This window comes from Pimephales promelas, chromosome 3 (genome assembly GCF_988280905.1).
Source record: "Pimephales promelas chromosome 3, fPimPro1.hap1.1, whole genome shotgun sequence".
Lineage (NCBI taxonomy): Eukaryota > Metazoa > Chordata > Actinopteri > Cypriniformes > Leuciscidae > Pimephales > Pimephales promelas.
The window spans coordinates 8344866-8372752 of NC_142771.1; the positions used below are offsets into that span (position 1 = coordinate 8344866).

General features: G+C 36.1%; 2 protein-coding genes across 2 annotated transcripts; one reads left to right on the forward strand and one right to left on the reverse strand.

Moving 5' to 3' along the window:
• The first annotated feature begins 4042 nt into the window (after positions 1-4042).
• Positions 4043-25142, forward strand: LOC120492797 (uncharacterized). Its single transcript, XM_039691048.2, has 17 exons — positions 4043-4214; positions 4374-4718; positions 4801-5145; positions 5960-6055; positions 6212-6292; positions 10087-10179; positions 10408-10479; positions 10605-10718; positions 13139-13273; positions 15711-15794; positions 15993-16097; positions 16180-16263; positions 17291-17386; positions 17708-17806; positions 23590-23612; positions 23748-23786; positions 24206-25142. Exons 1-17 carry the CDS (start codon positions 4163-4165, stop codon positions 24353-24355), a joined length of 2013 nt encoding a protein of 670 aa, XP_039546982.2. The 5' UTR covers positions 4043-4162; the 3' UTR covers positions 24356-25142.
• tmem220 (transmembrane protein 220) lies at positions 25104-27542 on the reverse strand. The gene is made up of 6 exons (XM_039691050.2): positions 27352-27542; positions 27227-27256; positions 27067-27127; positions 26619-26742; positions 26033-26092; positions 25104-25939 (listed from the first exon to the last, which is right to left on the reverse strand). The coding sequence occupies exons 1-6, from the start codon at positions 27445-27447 to the stop codon at positions 25807-25809; spliced, it is 504 nt and encodes a 167-aa protein (XP_039546984.2). The 5' UTR covers positions 27448-27542; the 3' UTR covers positions 25104-25806.
• Between the last annotated feature and the right edge of the window lie 345 nt (positions 27543-27887).

Sequence of the window (27887 nt, forward strand, 5' to 3'; positions counted from 1 at the left end):
TAACATCTCAATGTATGTTGTTAGACTCAAGAATAAAAGAATACTTTTAACACATGTCAGAATTGATTGATTGATTGATTGAGTTTCTGAGGCTAAATCTATATGCCTGTGTGTCATGTGCATAATACAAAAATAAGGAAACTATTATATATATATATATATATATATATATATATATATATATATATATATATATATATCAGTGATTCTTGGGAATTTGGATAAAACAGGTTTTAATTTTGAAAATAAAAAGTTAGTTAAATTACAAAATCTGAAGGTATATCATTATAAAGCAAGGTCTTGGCTGTTCAGCAATGCACCGGTGCAACCTCCTCATTTTGTATTTTTTTCATAAAATAGGCTTTTCTCCAGTTATCACTTTGTTTTTGTCAACACCGTCAGACAAAATAAATAGCAAATTATTTTTTATTTGTTTGGTCTAATATGTATTTAGAGTTTTTAAATCATTATCTGGCATTCTTGGTACACATATATGCTGTTAAATATTGAATATTCACTTTTGTTCATTTTTTATACTGTTTTGCGTGTGCTCCTTTAAAAGATATAACATCATACAACATTTACTTTAAGCCTAAATAGAAAAATTAATGTTGTTTTATTTAACAAACATATTTTTGTATTAAAAGAGACTATTACTTTAATAACTCAACAGAACTGAAGAATCATATTTCAAGTATATTCATTTAAAACAAATAAAACTCCCTCTGACGGTGGTGACTTTAGAACTGACGGTGGTGACATTAATCTTACGGTGGTGACTGTGGCCTCTTTACAACATACAATTCCACAATGTATACCACTCAAGTCAATCAATTCTTGCTTAACAACTTCATTTAACTCTTTGGTCCAAAAAATAACAATCCTGAGCACTGTGATAAACATTTTTTTCCTTTTATGAGGTATTCCTCATTTAACTCTGCCTCACTGTGTATTTTCTCTCTCAGCTTTTTTTGGTATTCCCTGTTTCTTCTCCTTCTCTCCTCTACAGATAGCTGCTGCCTAGCCATAACTTTCTAAAATACATAAAGTCAAAGTTGAGTGTAATGACTATGAAATTGGGGGTAATTACAGCAAATGTTAGATTTGTTTAAATGATGTCATGCCATTTTCATTTGGCTTTAGTCATTGGAGATGCATGGCCTGGAATGGATAGTGCATACTATGTGCTGTGTAGGTAGTATACTACGTGCTGTGTAGTGCATACTATGTGCTGTGTAGGTACTATGTGCATCCCAAATGACATAAGCCAAATGAACATGGCATAATAGTGAATTGAGAGAGAGGGAAGGCACACCTTATCCCCTATTGGATGATAGGCTGATGGTATAATTCATAAATATGTACACTGAACAAAATTATAAATGCAACACTTGTTTTTGCCCCCATTTTTCATGAGTTGAACTCAAAGATCTAGGACTTTTTCCATGTACACAAAAAGCCTATTTCTCTCAAAAATTGTTCAAAAAATCTGTCTAAATATCAAGCGTAGCGTTAGTTCTGACAGGTCACGTTAGTCAAGCTCGCATCAGCCGACTATTAGCTGATCAACCTCACCCTATAGGAATATGATGCCTATCACTGTACACATGCTACAGTATTATCAGCAGCTATCACGTTTCTCAGGAGCTCATTACCCTCCTCCCTCCCCAGCTCCACTCGTCAGTCAGGACTTGACATTCTGATTCCCCAAGAATCTGAATAAATTCTCGAATTATATTGTACTTTAAATTTTGAAATAATCTGCAAAACATTCATGTTGGTTCTGTTCTGTTTACCCCAAGGGGGTAATTGCTGCTCCTATCCATGCTAGGCTTTAACAAATTTTTAGTGTGGGCAAAAATCTAAATGAACGTCATGAAACACAATTTAATCGCATCAAACGTGTTCAGATTAGAACTGCTGTATTCCTGCAGCTGAACCACAGCCGTGAGGATATCAGGAAACATCCTCACTCTCACTCGCGCTAATAGTAGCATGCAGTGTAAGCCTGTATGGAAGAAATATAGGGGGAATTAAATAAATAAAAATATTAAAGAGGTGAATGGAACATTACAGATAATATATTGGTATTTATTGTGATCAACAATTATATTCTAGCCTCTGTTATAGACCATTTGGGGGGTTTTGTCACCACCGTCACACGGTATGTCACCACCGTCAGATAGAAAACCTGACGGTGGTGACGTCTGACGGTGGTGACAAAACCTACTCTTTCACTTGATATGCATGAGTTGTTCACATTATAGCCATCTTGTTTCCCCTCTGTTGCTAGCTACTTCAGACCTCTTCTTAAAAAGTATACAATTATGTCATAATCTAATCTAATATTTTCTATACAAAAGAGACGGTGTTGACATATTATGGTTGTGACAGTAGCAGTGCCCAAATATATGAACAAGTTTAAGAGAAAATAGCAAAATTACGGGAGCTTGAGTGATCTTGAAGCATGCTGTAAAGCTGAAGGTTTGAAAATGGGGTATGGAGGAATGTAGTTGACCTTGTAGTTGCCTGATTTTATTGCTTTTTATAAATATCTGACGGTGGTGACGAATATGTGGGACACATTTTGAACAACCACAAAATAATAGTAAATATTGTTTAAAACTCACTGTTTTTAGTTTTTAATACATATTACAATGTACTCTTTTGTGTGGTAAATATATTATTCAATTCAATTATTCCTTTTTGTTTTTTTATCAAGTTGAAATGATTATCTCCTATCCGAGGACAGCTGATTTTGTAGGCAATGGGCCAGCATATAATCATTAAAATAATAAAAATGAAAAATAAACCTATAAAATAACCTTACATATGTGCAAAGGACCCCCTGATTATAAACTTGATTCTTTTCATTCATGAAAATGTTATTAATTTCCAACAGAATTAGCACTTTTTTTAGTGGGACATGTTTTTGCCAAAGTTTCAAGAATCAGTGATATATATATATATATATATATATATATATATTCAATTGCCAAAGCCTTGAAAGAAAACTAAATACAAATGCAGCGCTATTGTAAAGACTCGTGTGTGTTGCAATGGAACGTTCTATTGGCTTTCACTTCTTGTCAATATACGTTCTTTGGCGTGGGGGAGCGGAGACTTGAATATTTAGGGGCGTGTTATTCTAATGACGATCGTTTTCGGCCGCGGGATTTATCTGGATATCAAAGGTACGCACAGGTTCATAAATCAGGCGGTGAGAGGAGTGTAAGCATAATCTTACGCCAACATATACACCCGTTTCTACGCTAGATTGATAAATGAGGGCCAATAAGATTAGTATGATTTTGTGGTCTCAAATAAGGAATGTGTTCTCTCTGGGCACTCCCAAAAGGGGTCTGGGGGGGGGGGGGGTTCTTTGTTAATGAACATTTGATGGTTTGCATTGATTATCTTTATTGATTGTGGAATTGTAATAATACATTTACCTTATAATATGTTATATTTGTCTATTCAGACTTTGACTTTATTTTCATTGCAGTTAAAAGGAATAGTCAAACATTAACGTAGCCTATATTTAAAATGATGCGCAGATACCATTGCAAAACCTTTTCATTTGGAATCAGATTAAATGAATTAATACATAAGATAAAATGTATTGCATTAAATTAAAAATCCCTTTGCCATGGGAAAGACGGAACACGCGTGAGACCTTCGTCCTTCGCCTCTAATCGAGTACCGTCATTGGATCGATTTAGCAGGACTTACACCGCTCTTTTATTCTTAAAATCACAACATCTCAACATATTGTTCTTATGTCATGGATAAGGAGTAGGCTATACAAGTAGATGGCTGACATGCACTTGATTTTAATTGAAAATGAGTTTGATTTTAATGTTCATTAAACATTCTTAGAGCATATTTTAGTTTGCTGGGCCAGTCAGAAATGTAAATGTGCTCTTTCAATCCTTCAATTCTTTCTATATTGGTTGGTTTTGGTTTAAAACAGCAGGTATCTGCCAGTTCTTCAACTCAGCGTATGATTGGCAGGTGAGTAGGCGATTCACACGTTTTTACTTCCTGCTTATACATGAAAGTGAAAGAAACAGGTCAGTCGACGTACGACTGCTTCTTCACAAACTGTCTGTAATAACTTTGTTATTCAGTTACAGCAGATAAGTCATGTTTCTGTTTGAACATGTTGTTACATAAATACATGTTCGTGGCAGCACTATTTGTGATCTGTGATGGTAAGTATACCCATTTATATATACACTTGTAAGACCTTTTTTTAACCAAACAGATAGATCTAGCATGAATCATTAAATTGTATCAAAAGATTGTGACTTCAAAAGTAACCTTTCATTCATCTCGCTCATCTGAATGTTTTTTTTCTATGTTGTTTTTAGGGTTTTTAGTGAAAGGTTCCTCCGGTCCTCTGGTTGTTGCTCTGGGATCTTCAGTGGTTTTGCCCTGTTATGTCGATGAACCCTTACCATTGAAAGGACTGAAGATTATTTGGATACGCACAGATATTAATACACTTGTTCATGTTTACCAAGATTATGAGAGTCGACCAGACGCCCAGTATCAGGATTATCATGGCAGAGCTCATTTCTTCACTGATCAGATCAAACATGGAAACTTCTCCCTGTGTCTGGAAAACGTGAGAGCTGAGGATAAGGTTTTTTACAGATGTAAGGTTTACACTGAGCAGGAATCTGATGAAACCTTGGTGCAAATTAAAGCAGTTGGTGAGTGAAGATCTCTGGACAACATTTTTAATTGAATGTCAACTTGATTGCAATATTGTTGATGTTTTATGTGTTCTTCCAGAGTATCTGAGTGTATCAGGATCAGCTGATCCCGTATCTGCGTTTGTGGGTGAAGACGTCACTCTGAACTGCTCTGTACACTCTCACATCACACCTGAACACATTGAACGGGTCTCATGGAGGAAGATGAATAAAGATGAAAACATCCTGGTTTTTGAAAGGAATAAAACTCTACCAGTAGACGAGCGATACAGAGGCAGGGTTGAGTTCTTCACCAATGAAATGCGCAAAGGAAACTTCTCTCTCAGTCTGAAGAGTGTCAGGACCGAGGATAAAGGGGTTTACATCTGTCACGTGATCGCTGGAAATTTTTCATCCAGTGCGACTGTAGTACTGCAGCAACTGGGTGAGCTAATCTAGTAAAATTAGTTCAGTGTATGCTCAATGTTATTTAAATCAAGCATATGCACTCTAAAAAATGCTATGTTGGCTTTAATTAACTTTTTTATGTCAACAGGTCCCACATAGGCTACGTAGGATTTATGTAACATTATTTATTTAAATTAACTTAAGTTAATTACATAAGTCAATCCAATGTTGTTCAGTTGAATAAGGTTACGTTTTAATTTTGTATAAAACAGTCAAGTTAAGCCAAAAAAAAAAAGTTTTCACATTCAACCAAAACAAATAATCCAGCAGCTCTAGTGTTAAATGAACTCTCATGGGAGTTTATTTGGCTCCATTCAAGAGTGTTCAAGTGTTAAGTCACCATTATGGTGATCAGTGTTTGCTTTCATTGGGCTCTTGACCCTTAAATCATTAACTTTATTTGTCTGGCTGTTGTTTCTGAGTTGTAACTCTCAGATGAATTAAGACAAATGTTGATCAAGTGGTGTTAATTATGTTATGACATGATCATAATTAGACTTTTATTAACCTTTTGTAATTAACTTAATTCAAATAAATAAAGTACATTAATCCAACGTAACCTAGTTATATGGGACCTGTTGACATAAAAAAGTTAATTAAAGCCAACATAGCATTTAGTAGGAGCGTGTGTATTAGCTTAATTTCTGATGTGCATCTTCTTGCTGGATGTTATAAGAGCCATGATTCCACCAATTTTTATGCAAAAAATAAAAATAAATAAATAACACTGGTTTGCATAAAGTCAAAAAAATTCAAAATTGTGTTTTTAATTTAATGTTTGTGTGCCACAGGTTACTCTTTTTTACACAAAATTGTGCTTACTCTTTGTATTCTTGCATCCGGATGTGCACTGCTGTTTTTATTTCTATGGTATAAAATCAGGAGAAGTAAGTTTGCACAAACATTATTTTTATTTGTTTATTTGTTAGTTAGGTCATATTACACCAATATATGCAAAACAGTGATTTAAATAATTAATAATGTCTGACTGAAATTCATTTTTTTATTGTGTAAAATGATTGTGTACTTCTCTTTTGATGCAGCCCTGTTTCTTCAGATCTTGATGGTCTCTGTACCAAACCTTGTTATGTTTTTCGCCTATTTGTTCTGGGGTGTCATTGAAGGTTAGTATTCCACGGGTAGGCTAGTAATAATTATATGTTTATTTATATAACAGTTGAGGAATCATTGTTCCCTAAGTCAGTCACATTCAACGTTACATCAGACTGAACTGACAAAGTGGGATCTAGCCTGAGAGCCCAAGAGTGTTTTTTTCCATTGCCAAGTGAGATTTGCATTGCAAGCCACTAACCGTTTCTGTGTTTGTAACATCATACTTCCTACACAGAAGTTCAGCCGACACAACAAGTACAATTACACACTGCTACAAATATGACAAAAGCAGCAAAAAAAACTCTCAAACAAAGCTTTAACCGGAAGTAGAACTAACCCAAACACAGAAGATTACTCACCCCAAGCAATCACAGGTAACACTTTAAAATAATGGTCAGTAGTTAACAAGTAGCTATGCAGGAAGTAATAGGTAGTACTGCATTAACACCGAACTTTATACTATTAACTAATATGGAAGCAATATTAACTAAGCAGTAAGTAATAGGTAATTTAGTACAAGGTAGTTCCTTGGTAGGTATTTGATTATTACTAAAGAAATGTATCCTTCATTGAGAACTACTTGTGAACTAAGAAATAATAACCAATTAATTACTAATCACAAAAGTAACATGTCTAAAAAGTGAACAATTGTGGGGGTTTTATATTCTTAACGTGGTCATAACATTTCAGAAGCATGTGCCTCAAATGGGTTCTTTGTGGAAACCAGTTTATGAAGTTTATACATCCCCCAAAATACATTAGCTAGGTTGAGATTGTGACCACTACTCTTGCCAGGATGGACGCATGTTCTTTGTTTATTTAAAACTTAAACATAAAATAATCCTAATAAAGACAGTTTTTACAAATAAATCTTAAATAATTAGGAAGTGATGCTGACACTCTCATGATTGGATTAGTTCACTATTTTGAGCTCTATTGAATGTCAGTCACATATATCTCAGACTCCAAAGACCTATAACTTTATGTTACAGTAGCTGCCTGAGGAGGACTTCTCTTTAGCACATGAATATAAACATTGATGTTCAACAGATGATATTCACTAATAATCGTGTGCGTGAACTCGACAATCCACTACTGTGGACTTCGACAGGAATAGAGATATGTGAGCTGGCTGAATTAACATCATTTTTATTAATATCTTTCATTTCTACTGCAGTCAGATTGACCTTGGCCACTCTTAATAACACCACTCACATGGCTGTGCACTCGTAATGACGAATCAAGGATGTTAAGAGGCTAAAAGCAGGTTTAGAACATGCCCCATTGAAGTCAACAGGGTGTGAATTTAAAAAAGACGATAACACGGTGTAGGCATCATCGATTTTTGTCGTTTTTGTCTGTACTGACAGCACTCCAAATGTACAAAAAAAAAATGAGCTCAATGTTAAAATTGACCGGAGTTCTCCTTTAAGACAGCGCTCCGGACTGTGCTCACACCAATTAAGAGGAAGTTTGCCAAGAATTCGGGCCGGCCGACTCTCACATGATCTTAAAATCTCAGCCTGGATACGTGCTCAAAGTTCCCAACACCCCTTTTGAGGGATCAGGTGGTGAACTGGAAAGCGCTGCCCTTGGAGGAGGCAGATCCAGCCCTTGGATTGCTTTATTGTATTCGCACCATGCAAATGTGGACTTACTCTGGGCAGCAGTTGTGGCACTTTCCATAGGGATCCCAATATGACAATTCAGTCCGACGTAATGTCAAATGTCCTGACAGGGACTGTCTAAGTTAGCAATGCAATGTTGCTTCCAATCACCACAACTCCTGTACCTCCGCTGGAAAGGCCGGAACCACGTTTTACTTTTCAATGTTCATTGGCTATTTCTATATTACCACTTGAATGTGATTGGGCTCTCAGACAAGATCACAATATGTCAGTTCAGTCAGGGAACAGGGGTTACATTAGTAACCCCCCAGACAGCAAACTGACATTGAATCAACGTGGAAACGACGTCTCTCATGACATTGAAACAACGTTGATTTTGCTCATCGAATTAACGTTGAACCAACGTCAGACGCGGCATTCTTCAAAGCTAAATGAAAATCGAAAATTGGTTTGCTTTCATAACGTTGAAACAACGCGTTGATTTCAAGTTGATTTTCCGTTAGTTTTGAAAGAATGACGCGTCTGACGTTGGTTCAACGTTATTTCGATGAGCAAAACAATGTCAGATCAACGTTGTTTCGATGTCATATTTCCACGTTGATTCAATGTCAGTTTGCTATCTGGGCCAGACATTTGGTTATGTCAATTCAGTTTTGTTTAAAATTGTAAAAGGGATTTGTTAACTATTGAAGCTTCTCTCCGCACGGAATACAAAAATAAAAAAGGTAATTGCGAATTTCTATCTCAAAATTCAGATTTAGTTTCTCACAATTTCAAGTTATAAGTCAGAATTTCATGACTCGCAATTCTGCGAAATAATAGTCAATTCTCAGTTTTTCTCGCAATTGCAAGGTTATATGTTTCACAATTCTGCCTTTATATCTTGCAATTCTGACTTTATTACATGCAATTGACCCTTCGCTAAGGCCCGCCCTCCCTAGTTACTGTTGCTACGCCTGTCAAGCTTTCACGGCTGGCATATCTATTATAGTGTGGATGCACCGGTGTCAGACATTCCCAATGAGATAATTAGTAATTTTCGGCGAACAAGTGAAATATCTGCGAGAGAAAGACAAAATTAAGTGACTGCATTATTCCATTCGAGGGATATATTAAAGGTATAGCGGAGGATTTTCTTTTTCCGGGTGGGTAGTCTATACTATTGGTCCACCTAAGTGTCAATCATTCTGGTGATATGTTTACGTAAGGCCGTCGTACGTGCTCATCCCTGGCACAAGTCATGCACCGCATAGACACGGTAAACATCTCAATTTGTCTAAAGTAGCCTTTTGACCAAATGATAAATGGTATCACCCTGAAATATTCTAAAACCTTGTGTGTTCATGTGTTCATATTCTAAAACCTTGTGTGTTTATTATTACACAAATGCAACAAGCTACTTCTCCATTACATAAACAACTGTGTATAAAAATAACGTATTATTAACAATGAGACATATTAGGTTAAGGACCAACGTAATAGCACTGCTTATGTTGCCATGTAACGTAATTGCGATTTGCAAAATAGTTTCCTCAGAAAGTATTTCGTGTGATACAGGGTTGTACATATCATGTCTTGAGTCCTCGGTCACTCAATCGATCAGTAAGTAAATAAAACACGGAAGGGCATTTGACATGTTGTCTTTTTTATGAATGTTTTTTAGTTAGTTTAGAATTTGCAACATAATTGTGCAAGGCGTATAGACGTTCCCTCTCGGGAGCAAGAGTGTTGTGTTTGTCCATGTGCATTTTTTTTTTAAATTGGAGAGGGCGGGTCTTCTCTAAAATTCGGAAAGATCCTCCGCTATACCTTTAACGACATTATATGCAACCGATTAGAGAACAATCCATACACACAATGCTTCAGCATGTTTCCCTCGTTCGAAAGCTTGCCAGACCTCCCGCGCATAGTTACGGTTGCTAAGACAGGATTGGCCAGTGGCGGTTTTCGGGCATAGCTTAGCGAAGGGTCAATTGCGAGTTTATATCTTGCAATTTTGAGAAAAAAAAGTAATAATTGCGAGATTTAAACTGAGTTGTGAGATAAAAAGCCACAATTACCTTTTTTTTTTCATTCCGTGGCGGAAACAAGCTTCCATTATTCATTCCAAAACAGAACCTTGGAATGTTACGACTGTTAGGAAACTAGTGTATCTCCTGTTTTTTTTCTTTTTCTAGGATTTCTGAGTGAGACTGTTGCTTGCTGTGCTCATTATTTGCTGAGGCCCCTTCTACTGTTATGGGCGTCTCCACATTCAGAACATTTCCCAGGTTTGTTTGCTTTGAAACATGATTGCTTATTTAAAGAGATGCTCAGATTAGTTGGTTTGATGATTTTGGATTTGCAGAGAAGCTTGGGAATGTAAATGGGAATGTTTCCCATTAAAGTAAATATAGTAAAAAATAAATGTTTCCGAAAGTGTTCTCTTTTTTTTTTTCAAGTATTTTATTTTTGTTTGGAGTTGTATTTGATTTGTTAAAAACGTTTCTGTTTTGCAGGTGATCGTAAAACAGCTATGCACTGCATTGTTCATCTGCAATATTCCCTCTTTGCAAATGTTGTTTATTCAGGTTGGCAAATTTGAATATTCAACCATGCATAATATTTTCATTGGGATATTAATGACAGTTTCTGTTCATGTTAAGCTCAGTCAACAACATTTTCGTAATTGTCATCGTTTATCTCATTGTCCCAGTTCTTTTTAAATCCTTTTGGGAAAAAAGTCTGAATTATGAACAATCTGACCGAGCCCTGATAACCATCCTTTTTGCTATAATGATTCTGATATGCATCACGAACATCGTCTTCTGTAAGTATTTCTGTCATTCTACACTATGAGTAAATTATATAAATTGATTTTTGTCAGCTCAGTGTAATCTCAGACACGTTATAAGTGCTATTAACTTTTGTATCTCCAAAACTGCAGAACTTATTAAGTACAATTGGCTAAAACTGTTTGCTGGAGGAAAACATATAAATCATTAATATACTTTAACACAAGTTCACACAATGTTTTTTTATAACTTATTTTAGAAGGTTACTTCATTGGTAACACTTTACAATAAGGTTCATTTTTTAACATTAGTAAATGCATTAACTAACATGAACTAACGATGAGCAATGCATTAGTTACAGTGTTTATTTATCTTTGTTAATGTTAGTTAATACAAATACAGCTGTTCATTGTGCGTTCATGTTAGTTCACAGTCCATTAACTAATGTTAACTAATACAACCTTTGATTTTAATAACGTATTAGCAGTGGTGGAAAGAGTACTGAAAAAACATACTCAAGTAAAAGTACCATTACATTCCAAAAAATGTAGTGTGAGTAGAGTAAAAAGGGCTTGTCCAAAAAACTACTTGAGTAAGAGTAAAAAAGTAGCTTATTTAAAAGTACTCAAGAGTAGTGAGTAGTGAGTACTGAGGTGCGGATTCTAACGCTTATAATAAACACTGTGCACAACAATTTATAAATTAAAAAAAATGCACATACTGTAATTCCTACGTTCTTTGTAAGAAAGATTGAAGAATATCTATCATCCATTTTTTTAAATGCATCAAATCAGTACACTCATCACCATTTAAATCATATTATTTGGGGGGGGGGGGGGCATTTAAAATTAGGCGAAAAGCCACTGGGCCTGAGCATGCTATTGTTGCACATAAAATATCAATATTCATAACTGTGCAAAGAATTCAAAAACCTTTAGAAACTCATATGATAGTTCAGCATCACACACACCAAGAGATGGGTTAAATAGAGAGATTAAAAAAAAACCCAATTTCTCTCCAAAACGTTACCAATGTTAGTGTTTTGATAAATGAGAATCACTAATATATATTATCATATTACCTCAACTAATGCACTGAAAAAGGCTGAGATAGTGAGCTAACACTAATTACACACTTTAATTCCATGCTATTAAATATGTTACAATTTAAACATAAATGCACATTGTTCTAGAAAGGTGGCATCATCCTTTACATTTTACACAGCTCACATTGTAATGCTGATAATATAATTTGTAAGGAAAATTGTGCATTAAATAGGGAAGTTATATCCAGGAAACTTTTACAAGAGAAACAAAGAAACACACTTTGTCTTTGAAGTCTCGGCGAAGCTGTTTTATCAGCAGCATCCACACACACACACACCCACACACACACCCACACACACACACACACACACACACACACACACACACAAAAGTTCGACATGAAAAATGTTTTTGCGGAAGTGCACTTGCCAAATGAAGACGGATCGTATAATGGATCAATCAAAAAACGTTGTTTATTAACGAGCTGTGCTAATTTCTTATTAAGTAATGCAGTTGAAGTTAACGACATGGTGCACGGATTCTGAATCTGGCGGCATTGCGAGCGCGATACGCGGCGCACAGATCGTGACGCGCGTCTCTTCTGTGATTGTGAAGTAAATGGGAGCGGGAATTCACCGCATTATGAACTCGTCTCGCAATTCCCCCAACCTCAGACCAAATGTTAGGCCCTGTAGACAGGCCAGCCTATATAAATATCATATTAAGCAGAAATGTACCTTAGCATATTAGAGGAAGACGCTGATATCTGGATTGAATTGATGCGTGATGAATGCACTTCCACAGCAGTCACGAGTAACAGCAGGAATAGGCGGTTAAAGTTTTTTATGCTTAATTTGATTTGATGACAGTCACGAGACCGATTACTCTATCCAATCACGTTGATGGATAAAAATAAAATTAAAACAAGCATGTAACGAGTAACGGCAACAAACAGAGGGAAAATAGCGGAGAAAAAGTACTACCGATACATCACTTAAAATGTACTCAAGTAAAAGTAAAATTACACAATTTTAAACTTACTCAAAAAAGTACAATTTGTGAAAAAAACTACTTAATTACAGTAACGTGAGTATTTGTAATTCGTTACTTTACACCCCTGCGTATATTAGTAAATGTTGGAAATAATATTAACTAAGATTAATAAATGCTGAAGAAGTATTGTTCACATATTGTACATGTTAACTAATGTAGTTAACTAATGTTAACTAATGAACCTTATTGTAAAGTGTTACCACTTCATTGCTGTGTCATTGTTATTAGGATATTTTTACTCAAATTATACTATTTCAGTCTAGTTTCCCTCTTGTTGTATTCTTTATAGCTCTCTTAGAAAATGGTCATTTCAAATGAAACGTTTTGTTAATTCTATACATATTTTGTTGATACAGTATTGGCTGAACTGATCAGAAATAAAGATGGTCGCATGCGTGCTGTGTTAGACCTCGTGTCTGACATCGGCCATGATGTTCTGCCTCCATTACAACTCATTTTCCTCTGCTACGCTTTTGGAGCTGCCAGCAGAGGTGAGACGTTTTATATAACATTTGGATTACAATAAAATTGTTGACCTTATTTGTTTCTCTTGATTAGATAGCACAAAATCTCACCTGAACACATTGAATGAATGGTTATTTTCTTCTTAAAATCATTATTTCATTTGAATACCATCATTTGTGAGATTTTGGAGCTGTTTACATGGCATACATTTATACATTTTGGCCGTTCATTTAAACTCAACTCAACAGTGTTTTGGTGGCCTGAAAACACAAACTTTTGAAAACGAGTTTTTGTAAACTTTCACAGAAGTCCACTGAAGGCAAGTTGAATTGAGAATCCATGTGCAGTTTTTTTAAAGATCAACAAAGTGACAGAAAGATCACCCAAAGCAGGTTTGACTTGATATTAACATGACACAAGAAGAGCTGTTATGAATATAAATACAGTCACCAGCAGTATGGTACAACATCAAAGCTAGACATAGGGAACACGAGGGCTATTTATACACAAAGAATAATGAACCAATAAGAACACAACACATTAAGCGTGTTCGCTTCATGATGCTCTGTGCAGACCGATCGGCAGCTGACTTGAAGCAATGCATGCCGGTTTTATATTTTGTCCAACTTGAGGCTTATGTTGAACTTTATTGTTGTACAAACAGATGCTTTATTAAGCAGTACAGAAAGTTTTGAATGAAAATGTCTCTGAAACATCTGTGCATTTGGCTAATAGTGTTTCTTTACAAGGTGACATCGCCAACTTCTGGCCTGACATAAAAAAATCCGGTGTTTTTTTAAAATAGTTTTCACAGATCCTCCGACCGTTTTGACAACGTTGTCGTTTGTACAAAGGTAAAACTTTATTCCACCAGAAAAATTGGGATCTGTGACGTTGTGGATGTTTAAAATAAGCGAGTGTGTCGGTTCTTCTTCAGGAAGGCTCTCCCGAGGCTGGTGGTCCTACAGCGCGGGTGCAGCGGTGGTCAAAAGTTTTCTGAACTCTCAACTGCTGTTTTAACAGCATCACATTTCCGTTTGTTTGTCTGACGGCCGGTGAGGGCGAAGAGAGTGAGTGCTTCTCTGATAAAGGCTGCACCATCCCTCAGTGTTGCCGCTATCATTCCCGTATCATTTACATCTTTTTCAAGATGTCATTCCACCCGTGCGTTTCTGGATGCGGCCGTTCCCTGTCCCCCTCTGACGGTCATATTAGTTGCATCACGTGTTTGGGCTTACAGCACGCTGAAGCAGCGTTTGTGTATCGCTCATGTTCCCATTGTGGTATTGCAGTCTCGGTTGGATGACGTCTTGGGATGAGACTGCGCTGGTTGGATGGTTGGCTTCTCAGTCTGCCGCCCCAGTGCCTTTCTTCCCCAAAGTGCATGGAGAGCTTACTGAGTCATGGACTGCCTGGATAGCTCCTCCCCCCTCACTACCCTAAACAGAGGAGCGGTGAAGGACAAGGCTACGAGGCATGCTTACGCCCTGAAGTGGAACCTGTTCGTTGATTTGTGTTTTTCTCTCCGAGAAGACTGAGCTCCGAGCTTTCTTTCCTGCAAGATGTGTTGGAGCGAGGGCTGTCTCCATCCACCCTCAAAGTGTTTTTTGCCTCTATTGCCACATATCACAATACAGTGGATGGGAGATCCATGGGAAAGCACAACCTGATCGTCAGGTTCCTGAGGGGAGTACGGAGATTGAATCCGCCTCGCGCCCCCTTTAAACCCTCTTGTGACTTATCTCTGGTGCTGACCAGAGACCAGCTGAGTTAAAAGTCCTGTCTTTGAAAACAGTTCTCCTGCTTGCTTGGGCCTCCCTCAGGGGACCTGCATGCATTTTCGGTCAACGAATCAAACTGTTCTTGACTTTACCCTTTTGTACACTGCACACGTCTGCAGCAGCGCATAACGGCTCTGACAAGATTGTATTCCGTCCTCCACGTGGTCCCAATTGTTACATTGCCTTAATTTGTCGGACTACTCTTTTGTTTTTCTCCATTCCGTGTCATGTTTAACAAAGCTCCTTAGCTGATGCATCTGATCAAATTGAAATTATACCTTGAATGCATTATAAGTCACTTTGGATTTGAAACTATAACGTTTATCTAAATATGAGTTATATTTATTAGTATGTTTATTAGTAAATGCACTTTTATCCTGATGATTAGCCTTACATTTTTAAAGCCATTCAACATTAGTTCGTTTTTATAGGATAACACTGTCAATGAAAAAATATGTTAATCAATCATAATAAACTAGCCAACTAAATGATAGCTAAATGAATTGATCTGCTAATCTGCAACCCATGTGTATAGCTAAATAAAACCATAAAATCAGGGAAAATGACTAAAAGGTTACAGTTAGTTTTAATTTTTCTGAAGGCTAAGCAGCTCACTACTAATAATTGTTTAATTGTGTTGTATGTTTGTTTCTAAAGCCCAGTGTTTTGTCTCCACATACAGCACTTTTTGTTGTTGGAGTTTTTCCACTGTTTTTAACATTGACCAGATATAACTGGCATGCTGCATGTGTGGAAAAACTGAAGAGTAAGTATAATTGATGAATTGTGTTTTTCGACTCTATGAATAACTGATTATAGATAAATCAATGACATTCCATCTATCTTAATGACTTACTGTTGAATAAGAGTGATCGATTGTCAGATCTTCAGGAGTATTTGTCTCTGAAATCATATTTTGTGTCATTTTAAAATAAATAAATAAACGTTCTTACGTTTCGATTAGTTTCAGGTTTACGCTTGGCCAGGAGAGGAGCGTGGTTAATGGTCATGATAGTAATGAATGCAATAATGGTCTATTTGTACCTCATAGCGCTGGAAAAAGAAAAAGGTACAATAATGGTCTCCTCTCATTAAATTTTGCAACTAATGTTGATACTGTAAAGTGTTTTTTTTTTTTCCCCCAACTGTAGATTGTGATGGATGGGTCTGCGTAGCCGCATTTCTTCAAGTTCTCTGGGGAATTGTGGTCCTTAAACACTCATTTGGTGACCTGGGTACAGTACTGATATGAATCATCTTTGGTGTGATTTTTTTTCTGAGTCATTTAAGCTTTTCTTCAATGCTGGTTTGATCCTGCCCAGTCAGTTCCATGTGCAAAAAAAAAAAAAAAATGGCGTCTGACATCCCATTCTTAATCCGTAGGCTTTAATATGGAGTTGGACCACCCTTTGCAGCTATAACAGCTTCAACTCTTCTGTGAAGGCTTTCCACAAGGTTTAGGAAGGTGTTCAAGCGCATTTTTAAGGTCAGGTACTGCTGTGGACGAGAAGGACTTTAGTGAAAGGAATTCTTAATGCTTCAGCATACCAGGACATTTTGGACAACTTCATGCTCCCAACTCTGTGTGAACAGTTTGGGGATGTTCCTGTTCCAACATGACTGTAACCAGTGCACAAAGCAAGGTCCATAAAGACATGGATGAGCGAGTTTGGTGTGGAGGAACTGGCCTCCTAAACTCAACCCGATAGAATTAGAGCGAGACTGCGAGCCAGGACTTCTCGTCCAACAGTGCGCTTCTAAAAGAAAGGTCAAAAATTCCCATAAACACACTTCTAAACCTCGTGGAAAGCCTTCCCAGAAGAGTTGAAGCTGTGATGGCTGCAAAGAGTGGGTCAACTCCATATTAAACCCTACGAAATAAGAATGGGATTTAAGAAGAATAAGAAGTGCATTTGAATGTAAAGGCAGACGCCCCAACACTTTCGGCAATATAGTGTATTAAATTGTAACACAGAATAAAAAAAATAAAAAGCCTTTTTTTTTTATTTTTTATTATAGCTTGGTTGAAGAAAAAAATCACCACAGAATTAAAAAAAAAAGTTATAGTGACTTTTTATCTTGCAATTATGATTTTATTTTATTCTAAAACCAAGTTTTAATTTTAACTTAGATTTGTGAAATATAAGCTGCATGATGTCCAATATGTAAAAAAAAAATTACAAATACCTTATACCATATATATTGCTGCAGCCTTTTTTTTTTTATACCATTTCTATTAACAAAGTTTTATCTGCCTTACAGTTCTTCGTTTTAGAGCTGCTGTGTACCTTATCGGATCAGTGGTTGTTGTTCTAGTGAACTCCTTTGCAATGATGACCGAGCTGATCATGAAAATAAGTGAGTTTTCATAACCATTTAAGGTCCGTAAACTGAAAGGAAGGCTTTTCCCTAGCAAAACTGTAATAAGGATAACATTTCAGTCTACAACAAAAAGTTTAAACAATTCAATTGTTTAGGGCTGCATCTTTTCAATGTGTGATCTTTTATATGTCTGACATCATTTTAATGTGATTTTAGTTTCACACATCATTTCTCAGAGTGCTTCTGTGTAATATTGATATAATGTATAATATTAAAGATATCACAGAACAACTTTACAAATAGAGAAGTTTTAGAGTGATCAAACTTTATATTTACCTCAATAAATTAACTTCACAGATAATGGTGAGCGTGCGATGGGGGATCTGAGGAAAGTTGTCTTTTCCTCTGAATGCGTCTTTGCCTCATTTGTGCTGCTGTTAATCATTTTCGAACCTTGTGAGTACAAACTATTTATCTAGCCTATCCATGTTAATAACATTGAAATCTAATCTGAATATTTAGTCTCTGTATGTTTCTTGATTTGTGTTTAAAGACACTGCGAGGCCCTATCTTGCACCCGGCGCAAATGACTTTATACACAAACGCATGTCTCATTCCTATTTTGCACCTGTGCAAAGCGGGATTTTCCCTCCACAGACGCACGTCGGTAAACTAGGAAATGAACTTCGGTGCAAAAAGAAAGCGTGGTTCAGCGCAAACATTCCCTGGTGCTATTTTACACTTCCAGAAAACAATTGCGCCACTGACCAGAAAAATATTGGTCTAAAGTCAGTGGCACGGTGCGCGTTGTTCCTAATGCTATTTTAAGCGCACATGCTTGGCCATGATGTAGCGGGTGCACAACACGCTGATTCGCTCATCAACACAGATGCAGCGGTTTTTATTTTTGCAAATCATACATTATAACAAGGAAAAATATTAACACATGAGGGAAATCATTGTGGTTTACATGAAGAGGTTAAATTTTGATTTTTTTTTCCTTCCACACCTGTTTCCCGACGCTGATTTGGGTGGGTTTCTCCCATCCCCATACAACGTCACTTCTTACAAGAACGTCTGTCTCCTCGGCTGTGAACGCTCCTTGCATGCGCTTGGTAAATTGAGATGGTTCTCACTGCAGAACATGAAATCCACGGGAAGGAGTCGGATCCAGATCCAACTCCTCCCACCTTTCACACACCTAAACCTACCCAACTTCGCCCCCTAATCCCTAAACCCACCCCTAATCCTACAAATCTCCACCCTTTGGATATTGATCCGACTCCTCCCCATAGATCTCATGTACTGCATTGAGGTGCTAATGGGTAAATTCGTTATAATAACAATTCGACATGAAACATGCGCACCTGTTCTTACCCAAACCACACCTATGAATAATGAAGCTACTTCAGACCAACCCCTTTTAAACTTGCGTCGGCCGCAAGAGTCATTTATTGCAAGTAAAATAGCAACAGCGCCCAAGACCCGCCCACAAAGTTACTTGCGCTTCGTGCTTGAGATCATTTTAGATAGTTTTAGATCATTAAAACAGGGCCCGAGGTCTGTTTTTTTATTTTATTTTTTATATAGTCTTTATTTTTACCAGTATATTTTTTATATAAACTTCTTATTTTTTTGTTTTACCACAATATTACAAAGAAGAAAAACAAAGCATAACAAGAGACAAAATTAATCTAGTGGTAATAATAACATTGTGTATATGAAAAATTATAATTAAAGTGTTGCTTAACTCATTAATGTGCACAATTCTGCATAATAAAAGAAAGTCTTACTGAAAGTGAATGCTGGAAATGGGATTCAGCCGAGGCCAGACAGTAAAACATTCATGGCGGATTGCTTGAAAGAGTCGCAAGCTTTATTGAACAGATTGCACGAGCCTCTTATAGAATATGTCACGTGTCTGTCCTGCCTTGTATTCCACATGGGTGTCTGTCCCTGCATCCCAATTCGCTTACTTATACTACACCCTAAATGTATGTACTCTTTTTGTAAAGAAAAAGTACATATTTTTGAGTGTGTAGCAAAAGAGTAGGCAAGCTTTGGAACGTACTATCACGTCATCTTTAACGGACAGCTCTGTCGCGTGCTGCGTGCATCCTGTAACCGTAAACTGCCCTGTCAATCATATTGTCACAGTTAAAATCCTCCATTCAATCTAATTTGATTTCCTACCGTTTCGGAGAGCACGTTCATCTGCCAATCGTGGGTCTTTAATGCGGATACTTTCCTCGTGTTTTATTTGAATAATTTGATGCATATGTAACCCCTCCACCCGGGTTCTACTCGCCCTGCTCCAAGCGGGCCTTGAACCCGGGTCTCCGGCATGAGAGTCGGGCGCTCTAACAAGGAGGCTAAAGACTGCAGCCTCTAGCGGCTGTCGCTAGAGCAGCTATTGAGAACAGAGGAGTGAGGTTTACTCGCACAGCAACTACCAGCTGGCCTCCGTTACACATATTTAAACTATTTGAATATAATGATGCATTTAAAAAGTAATGGCTAAACGTATCCTTACAAAAGTTCACAATGCTGCAGCAGATGTAATATAATGTGGAGAACATTGAATAAAGTATTTTCGTTAGGTTAGATAGAAATAATTAATCACTCAAAGCTCTTTATCTAAACCTCTCAACATAACCACGGGACTCGCGCGACCTCCGTGTCTGTAGTTTTTTTTTTTTTTTTTTTTTTTAACACTTTTTACTCGTGTTTGTAGTTCTCTAACCGAATCCTAATCCAACGCGCAATGGGTTGTGGGCAATATCAGCCCTAAGAGTGTGCATCGATCTACACTTCGGATTCTGACCGGAAAAAGTAGACCATTCGGGTATCTTTGAAACACTCATTTCGACATACTACGATTTGGGACGTACTAATTCTATTTTCGAATACTAGGACGGATAGTATGCGAATTGGGACGCAGCATTTGTTATGTTGGAGCATGTGCTCTTGTCATTGTTTGACCCCTCCCCCTCGTTACCTGATTAGTGTTGAGTTCTTCCACCTGTTCCCTCTTGATTTATTCCCTATTTTAGTCTCCTCTTGTTTGCTGTCTTTGTCGGATCTTTGTCTTTTGTTACCCCAGTTTCCCTGTGATGGTCGTCATGTTCTTAGTCAGTATTTGTTCTCCTAGTTCAGTGTTGTTTTATGTTTCATTTATTATGTTTTCCCCCTTGTGGGTTTTTGCTTTGTGTTTTGTTTTATTTTGTTAATAAATCATCCCTTCACTACACTTGAGTCCTCCTCTCCACTTTTTGTAAATTGTATCGTGACAGAATATAATTTTTTTGGTAACACTTTATTTTACGACCCGCAAACAACTGTGTAAGTACACTGAAATTATGGTGTACGTTTCTGTAATTATAGTGTACTTCCGTGTAAGTATAAGGGAACAATATGTTAAGTTTGGGATAATAAAGGGGTAACAAACAGATATACACCCTGCAAATAACTTTGTTAGTACACTGAAATTACGGTGTACGTTTCTGTAATTATAGTGTACTCCCGTGTAAGTATAGGGAACAATATGTTAAGTTTGGGGTAATAAAGGGGTAAAAAGCAGGTATACAAGCAAATTATTTAATTAGTTAAAAAAAAACAACAGGTAACTATTCTGTTAATATATTCCAGGCAAAAATTGTACGTCTGTTGTTAATAAAATGTATCACATTTCTGGCAAAATATGTTCTTGTGCAATGTTACAGGTTAATTTTGACATCTGTGGGTTATATATATATATATATATATATATACGATAAAAATTTAATTTATTGGCTTTTCTTACTAGATTACTTAATGTTAAGTCAAAATTATGATTTTAATTTAGACCGTACCATGTGGTAATTAGTTTTTCAATAACACTTAAATGTCAGGGCAAATATACTGTGTAATTAAAACAATTTTTTTTATAACAGTACCTTTCTCTGTAATTACAGTGCAAAGAGTGTTGTTTCGTATTGCTACATAGTAAGTAGCGTTTGTTACCCCCTTGTTCTGCGTAGTTACAGGGTAAGTGTAACTCCTGCGGGCTGTAAATTAAAGTGGTGCTTGTTACCCCTTTATTACCCAAAACTTAACATATTGTTCCCTTATACCTACATGGAAGTACACTATAATTACAGAAATGTACACCGTAATTTCAGTGTACTTACACAGTTGTTTGCGGGTCGTAAAATAAAGTGTTACCATTTTTTTTTCTCGGTTTTAAAGAGAGGTCTCTGACCCTAAAAAAAAAAAAACAGAGAAAAATGTCTCAAAAATGGTGTCCCAAGAACTCGTAAGCTTACAGTATCAAACATGTGCGTGAGAGGTTGGGGTAAAGCAAAATCCCCATTTAATGAACATTGCGAATGTGAATTATATAAACTCTGAGCTGAGTGTTAAATGAACACTGAAGCAGTGTTAAAGTTAATAGGATAATTAAGTGAATACTTGAGTGATGATTGAGCATCATTGAAAACACCAGATGTTAACAAGCAGAATCACTGAAGATTTATTTGGGCTCTTGACACTTAAATCATTAACTTTAGATTTTGTTTGGCTACTGTACATGAGTTATAACAGCCAGATGAACACATAGAAAAGGTGATAATGGGGTTGGTTATGTTTTAACATAATTTTCTAAATCATCAACTACAATTACACTGTAAAGTTGTCTTTAATTAATCTATACAGTATGTTACTGTAATAATGCCTGTGTACTGAATTAAATCCCGAGATTACTTTCATCTGAGGAAATCGTTTACCTTAAATTGGTCAAATGCCTTTTAATATTTATAATGTGAACTTATTTCAGTCCACTAAAAAAAAGAATGTTTCTTAAAATAAAATTAACTTAAGTTAACTAAAATAAGTTAACTAAACATCAATTTAACACGATCCTCTTGCAGATAATTGCTAGTTAACAACAGCACACATTCAGGTGCTGATGAATTTAACAAACATAATAATAACTGCATCAGCAACACAGTTACTGCCTTTAAATAAAGCAACATGCAGCATATCATCAGTGTTTCTCTGCTCATCCTGAACAGACACTCTTTAAATTACAAAACAAATATTGCACCTTTGACTTAGACCAAGTTTTTGTTGTTGGTCAGTGGTGCAGTCTATTTCAGTTGCCTTAAAATAACAATTTGCCATCCTGCACCTGAACACACCTCGTTTTCAGACCAGCAGCCCATGGGCCCTATTTAAACAATGTGGCGCAGGACGTGAAAATGATACCTGCGTCAGGCTGAAACTAGCAAAAAATCACTTGCGCCTGGAGCTGTATTGGGTTTTTGATAGTGCCCATAATGTCTTCTTTTATCTTCAGTTAAATTCTGCCGTGGCTTCAAGCAGGTTTCTTAAACCGCTATTAGTTGACAGGATTTAAACTTTGTCGATTGAAGATCCAAGTTTGGTTTGAAGATTTCTAACTGTAAAAAAAAAATTGCCGTAAAATTTACAGTAACTAACTGGCAATTTTGGTTGCCAGTAAATACATTTATAACTACATAAATATATGTATAATAAATTATAATAAATAACGTTTACACTTTATTTCGATAGTCACTTTAGACATTCTACGAACTATAAGTAACTTTTCAACTACATGTCAACTAAGTGTCATTAGAGTATTAGTATGCTGTAGTAGACTGTATGGTTAGTTAGGTGTTAGGGTTCAGGTTAGGACAACAAGTTGACTTTTAGTTGCTAAGTTACTTACAGTCAGTAGATTATCTGTTGGATTACCAACAAAATAAAGTGTTAGCAGATATTAAGCTGACAGTCTACTAATACTCTAATGATAGTTAGTTGACATGCAGCGGCAAAGTTACTTATAGTTAGTTGAATGTCTAAAGTGGACTATCAAAATAAAGTGTTACCTAAATAACTACAATTATACTGTAAAATTACAGTGCAAACAAACACTGTGAGTGTGTTAGAAATCAAATGAGAGAACATTTGTGATTGGTATGCATTTCATCTTCAAACCAAACTCGGATCTTAAATCCCGTCAACCAATAGTTTGATTTTGCAATTCTGTTTGGTGACACTGGTGGTGTATAAATTACATTCTTCGTCTTAAAAAAAAAAAAAGAGTAATTTTTGAAGGTCTAAGTGAATAAATAGCGCTTTCTTTTCTAAATACACAAATCTGATGTATGTATAGAAAGCTGTGCTTTAGCTGAAAACGATCAATTTGATTCTCTAAATATATTTGCCCCCTTTTTCAGGGATTAAAGATGTTCACCACCAGGTTAGTAATATATATATATATATATATATAAAATTTGATATTTATTAATGTGATATTTATTGCTATGAGAGTTACAAATGACCTGCAATTAAAGGACTTTACTTCATGTACTTACTTGTCATTTCCCTAACACAGAATCCAGCAAGCAGATCGCAGCAGAATCACTCTTCTCAGGTGAATATCTCATTTAATCTTGTATTTATTTGAGATTTGTCACTAAGCCTGCTTTAGTTGAAATGATTATGATGCAGCTGAACTTTTAGGTTCCCCAGACATTAGCTTTTAGTTTATAAGCAACAGATAAACAACAGACAAAATTACTTTCAGTATTCACACTGCAAAAAAAAAAAAAAAAAAAAAAAAAAAAGTTTTTATAGCCTATATATAAAAATGATTAAAGTCTTTTGTGCTTAAAAAATTAACACATATTTGTCAATGGGGTCAGAAAAATAATCTCAATTCAAAGGGAAAACAAAGTTATTTTCCTGGCAGATAGTTTTCTTGCAACTCTCTTTTGAATGAAATGGTTATACTACAGCAGAAAGCTGTCATCATGACTCACGTGGAACTTGTGTGTCTCCTCCTGAGCACAGATTGAGGGCGTGTCTGAAGAAACTCCACATAACCCATCAAACCAGAATGCAGCAGAATCGTTTGAGCTGAGGCCGATGTTAGCGACTCGAGAACAGGAAGCTAGAAACATCGAGACACAACCTGATTCTGTCCAACAATCTGTGCAGTGAGTGAATCTGACAGATTTATCCACCGTTTACTCCTCAAACATTCAGGGGTCAAGCCGAGAGATCAACTTTAAAATGTCATTACATTCATCAAGTTTTGTGTGTTTTTTTGTGGTTAGTGGGTCATGTTGATATAGTGATTTAATAGAAAGCATTGTGTTCCAGTAACTTCTAGATCTGTGTCCTTATTGGACACCCTACAACAACCTCAGTAAAGTATGGTGGTGTCGCATGATTCTCTTGGATGCATAAACACTATCAGAAACACACATCAGTCAGTGCTAAAACACAGCGCTCCAGTTCAGAGGAACCACAGCTGAACAGCCTTACAACTCTTTTTGGTGCTTCAAACATTTTTATAACTAGTTTTACCTTTTATATTTTATTTATATATAATATTGGGTGTCTTTTTTTGATAAGTTGCTATCATGGACAGCATGAATATGGTTCTGGTTTTCCTCATGTTTCTCTTATTATTATCCCTTCTGCTCTTAATTTAAATGTGCTAACTTGCAGACCAGGTTTCTGAACAATGATTCGGCTCGGTTAATATGAAAATATGGGCGCTCATGTGATATTACATCAGGTTTCAGATGTCAAATATCCAAGAATAAGACATTGTAGAAGTTTCCTTTCAGTAAATGTTCTTTTTATTGGACTGGGACAAAATAAATTGAGTTGTGATTGTGTTTATAGTACATTCAAATCAATGAGATCTCTACTGTGTGTATAGAGTTTTTATTTTATTATATTATTTATTTTACATAATAAATTGTATTTAGGTTTGTTACATGCATTATTTCGTCCTCATTCACAGTATCATTGTGTGTTTGTTTGGATATGTTGTTGTTTTAACACTGATGATAGAACTGATGCCGAAGAAAGTTCATTTCTGTTATAAAGAGGGTCTATTAGCATAGATTAATTTGGATAACAAACAATGTTATAACATAACAATTCGTAATAAATATTTGTATTTTAATTCCCTAATGAATGGCGAGTGTACAGTTGGCGATCTGAGAATCGTCTTTCATTTCAGTCTTTCAATGCTGGCTTGGCAACAAGCTGAAATAAAAGTTTTTAAAATATTTTTTTAATTTCAGGTAAATCTTTTTTCTTTCTTTTTTTTTTTTTGGCTAAAAATGCATAAACATGTTTTTAATGATATCTAAACAGTACACATGCATACATTTATGTTTGTAAAAAATCAATTCAAATATTCTGAATAAATCTAAACGCAGTATAAATTATAATGCGGGTGTGGCACATCCAGTTTTATTGTGCTAAACAGAATCGTTTTGTAATCTTCACAGAGAAAGAAAGATACCGGTATATAGAGATTTACCGGGATAGTTACCGGGATAGAGAAGTCATAGAGTCATGGTGCCATCTTTCTGTCAGAAAATAATCCACAAAATAACAGAGGAATGCAGTGAATGAAACCTTGTGGCTGATCAGAGAGCAGTGTTACAGTGTTCAGGCCAGTGTTTCCTCAGCTCGGTGTTCATGTAGTAATAGATCCATGTGATGAAGGGAAACACAGTGATTCCCACAGCGGTGCAGATCCTCACCGAACCGACCGCACTCCTACAGGACACACACATGAAGAGTCACTGCAGAAACACATCACAGATCAGCATTAAACACCATCTTTGAGTTGTATCAGATGGTTTCCAGTACCTTCCTGAATGTCTGCACAGCAGAAGCCAGAAAACCACCAGCAGGAGTCCACCACATTCCCTAAGAGACGACAGTACACTCGTGGAGGTTTATTATTCCTATATTTCAAAGCCATCATGTTGTTCCAAACCTGTATAACTTTTATCATGATATCTTTAAAGAAGCTTCACGACTGTCAAGGTCCAAATTAATGCAAGATCCATAAAGACATGGATGGATGAGTTTGGTGTGGAAGAACTTGACTGGCCCGGACCTCGACCTCATCCATCAGCTTTGTGATGAATTGGGACAGAGACTGCTGGCCAGACGACGTTCCCACAAAAACACAACAAAATCTTGTGGAAAACTTTCCCAGAGGCTCCATATTAATGTATCTATAATGCAATGTCATTAAAGTCGATGTGAAATATCTTTAGTCCATGTAGTGTAGAAAGATAGACAGAAAAAAAGTTTGTTCATACTTTTATGTTCCGCAGCAGAAGAAAGAAACTCATGCAAGTTTGGAACGACATGAGGGTGACCAATTGAGTAAAGAGTGAACATGAAATAAACTTATATTTCAATTATTATCCTATTCTGTTGTTACCTTCCTTCTTCTTGCTGGAAAATGTCTGTAATTCCCTCCTTACAAAGTTTCCAGCCCAGAATGGCTCCAAACGTAGAGGATATGAGCACGTGCAGATCAGCGATTCTCCTCCACAATAATGACTCTGGAAAAGCACAGAACAGTCTCTTCATCACTTCAACACCTTTAATGTTTTCATTCACTGAATATCTCACATTAGTGTACTATATTCTCAAGAATATTTTCTGGAAGTTCGCGGTCGCGACACCATAGGTAAATTGTCAGTAATAAACACTTAAATCTTGACGAGGAAAATCAAATGTGTTTCTAATGACTTGAGGTTGAGTATAAAATATGTTTTCCTAATTTTTTTTTCTTTTTGGACCAATGAAATGTATTTCTGCTTCTACTACACTACACTAGAGGACAGCATCACGTCTTACTGTGATCAATAAAACACACCGTTTACCTGTTATTTGTTGATGACAGCAAATCGAAAAACATAATCCAGCTGGAATAGCATAGCCAACCTGCAAAATTATTATTATTATGAAAAACCCACATTAATAAACTTCTATTTTGTTTTATAGAAATATAATGTTTCTTGGTTAAAGTGAATTCTTTCTTACCATCCACAAACCGGCATCTGGATCATTTATCTGACACAAACAAGAAGTTAATCTGATAATTAAATGACCATCTTTAATATATTAAGGTTGGCATTTAAAGATAATCTGTCAAAACCGTTGTTTACCTGCACGTAAGTTGCCAACGCGAAAAACAGTGACATAAATAAATTACAAACTCTCCAGACGAGCTGAGAGGACGACACACTGATCTTGTTCGTCATTGTTTATTCATTCCAATGTATTTATCAGAACATTTCTCTGAAATACACACTTTTGAACTTTGTATCATTTCCAGGATATGACGCAGAGCGGTGCTAGTCGAGCATTGTGGGAAATGTAGTTTACAACACTGCATCAGACGCGAATCGTTTAATTTCAGAATGAGGTTTCAGGTTCAGTCATTTAATAAGGACAATTTATATATTTTTTTACATATGTTGTCGCATTGAACTAGTAGCCTAATCATATACAGATTGCTTTTAAAAATAGATTCAACTTTTGATTTCACCAGCCTATTTCTGAAATCAAAAAGTTGTAATTTATTTTGATTAAGATGGTAGGCCTAACGTTACTTCTATTTGCGTAAAAAAAGATTCTTTGTTCTTATATTGTTAATATTCTGGTTTATAATAATACGATGACTGATTTTTGAATAATGAAA

Excerpts from the sequence above, each read along its gene's own strand:
- LOC120492797 (XM_039691048.2), top strand. The coding sequence starts at position 4,163 with ATGTTGTTACATAAATACATGTTCGTGGCAGCACTATTTGTGATCTGT. Across the intron at positions 4,719-4,800 it reads GGTGCAAATTAAAGCAGTTG|AGTATCTGAGTGTATCAGGA; the intron begins GTGAGTGAAGAT and ends GTGTTCTTCCAG. Across the intron at positions 23,787-24,205 it reads AGCAGAATCACTCTTCTCAG|ATTGAGGGCGTGTCTGAAGA; the intron begins GTGAATATCTCA and ends TCCTGAGCACAG.
- tmem220 (XM_039691050.2), bottom strand. The coding sequence starts at position 27,447 with ATGACGAACAAGATCAGTGTGTCGTCCTCTCAGCTCGTCTGGAGAGTT. Across the intron at positions 27,128-27,226 it reads CAGATGCCGGTTTGTGGATG|GTTGGCTATGCTATTCCAGC; the intron begins GTAAGAAAGAAT and ends ATAATTTTGCAG. Across the intron at positions 26,743-27,066 it reads CTGTCATCAACAAATAACAG|AGTCATTATTGTGGAGGAGA; the intron begins GTAAACGGTGTG and ends GTGCTTTTCCAG.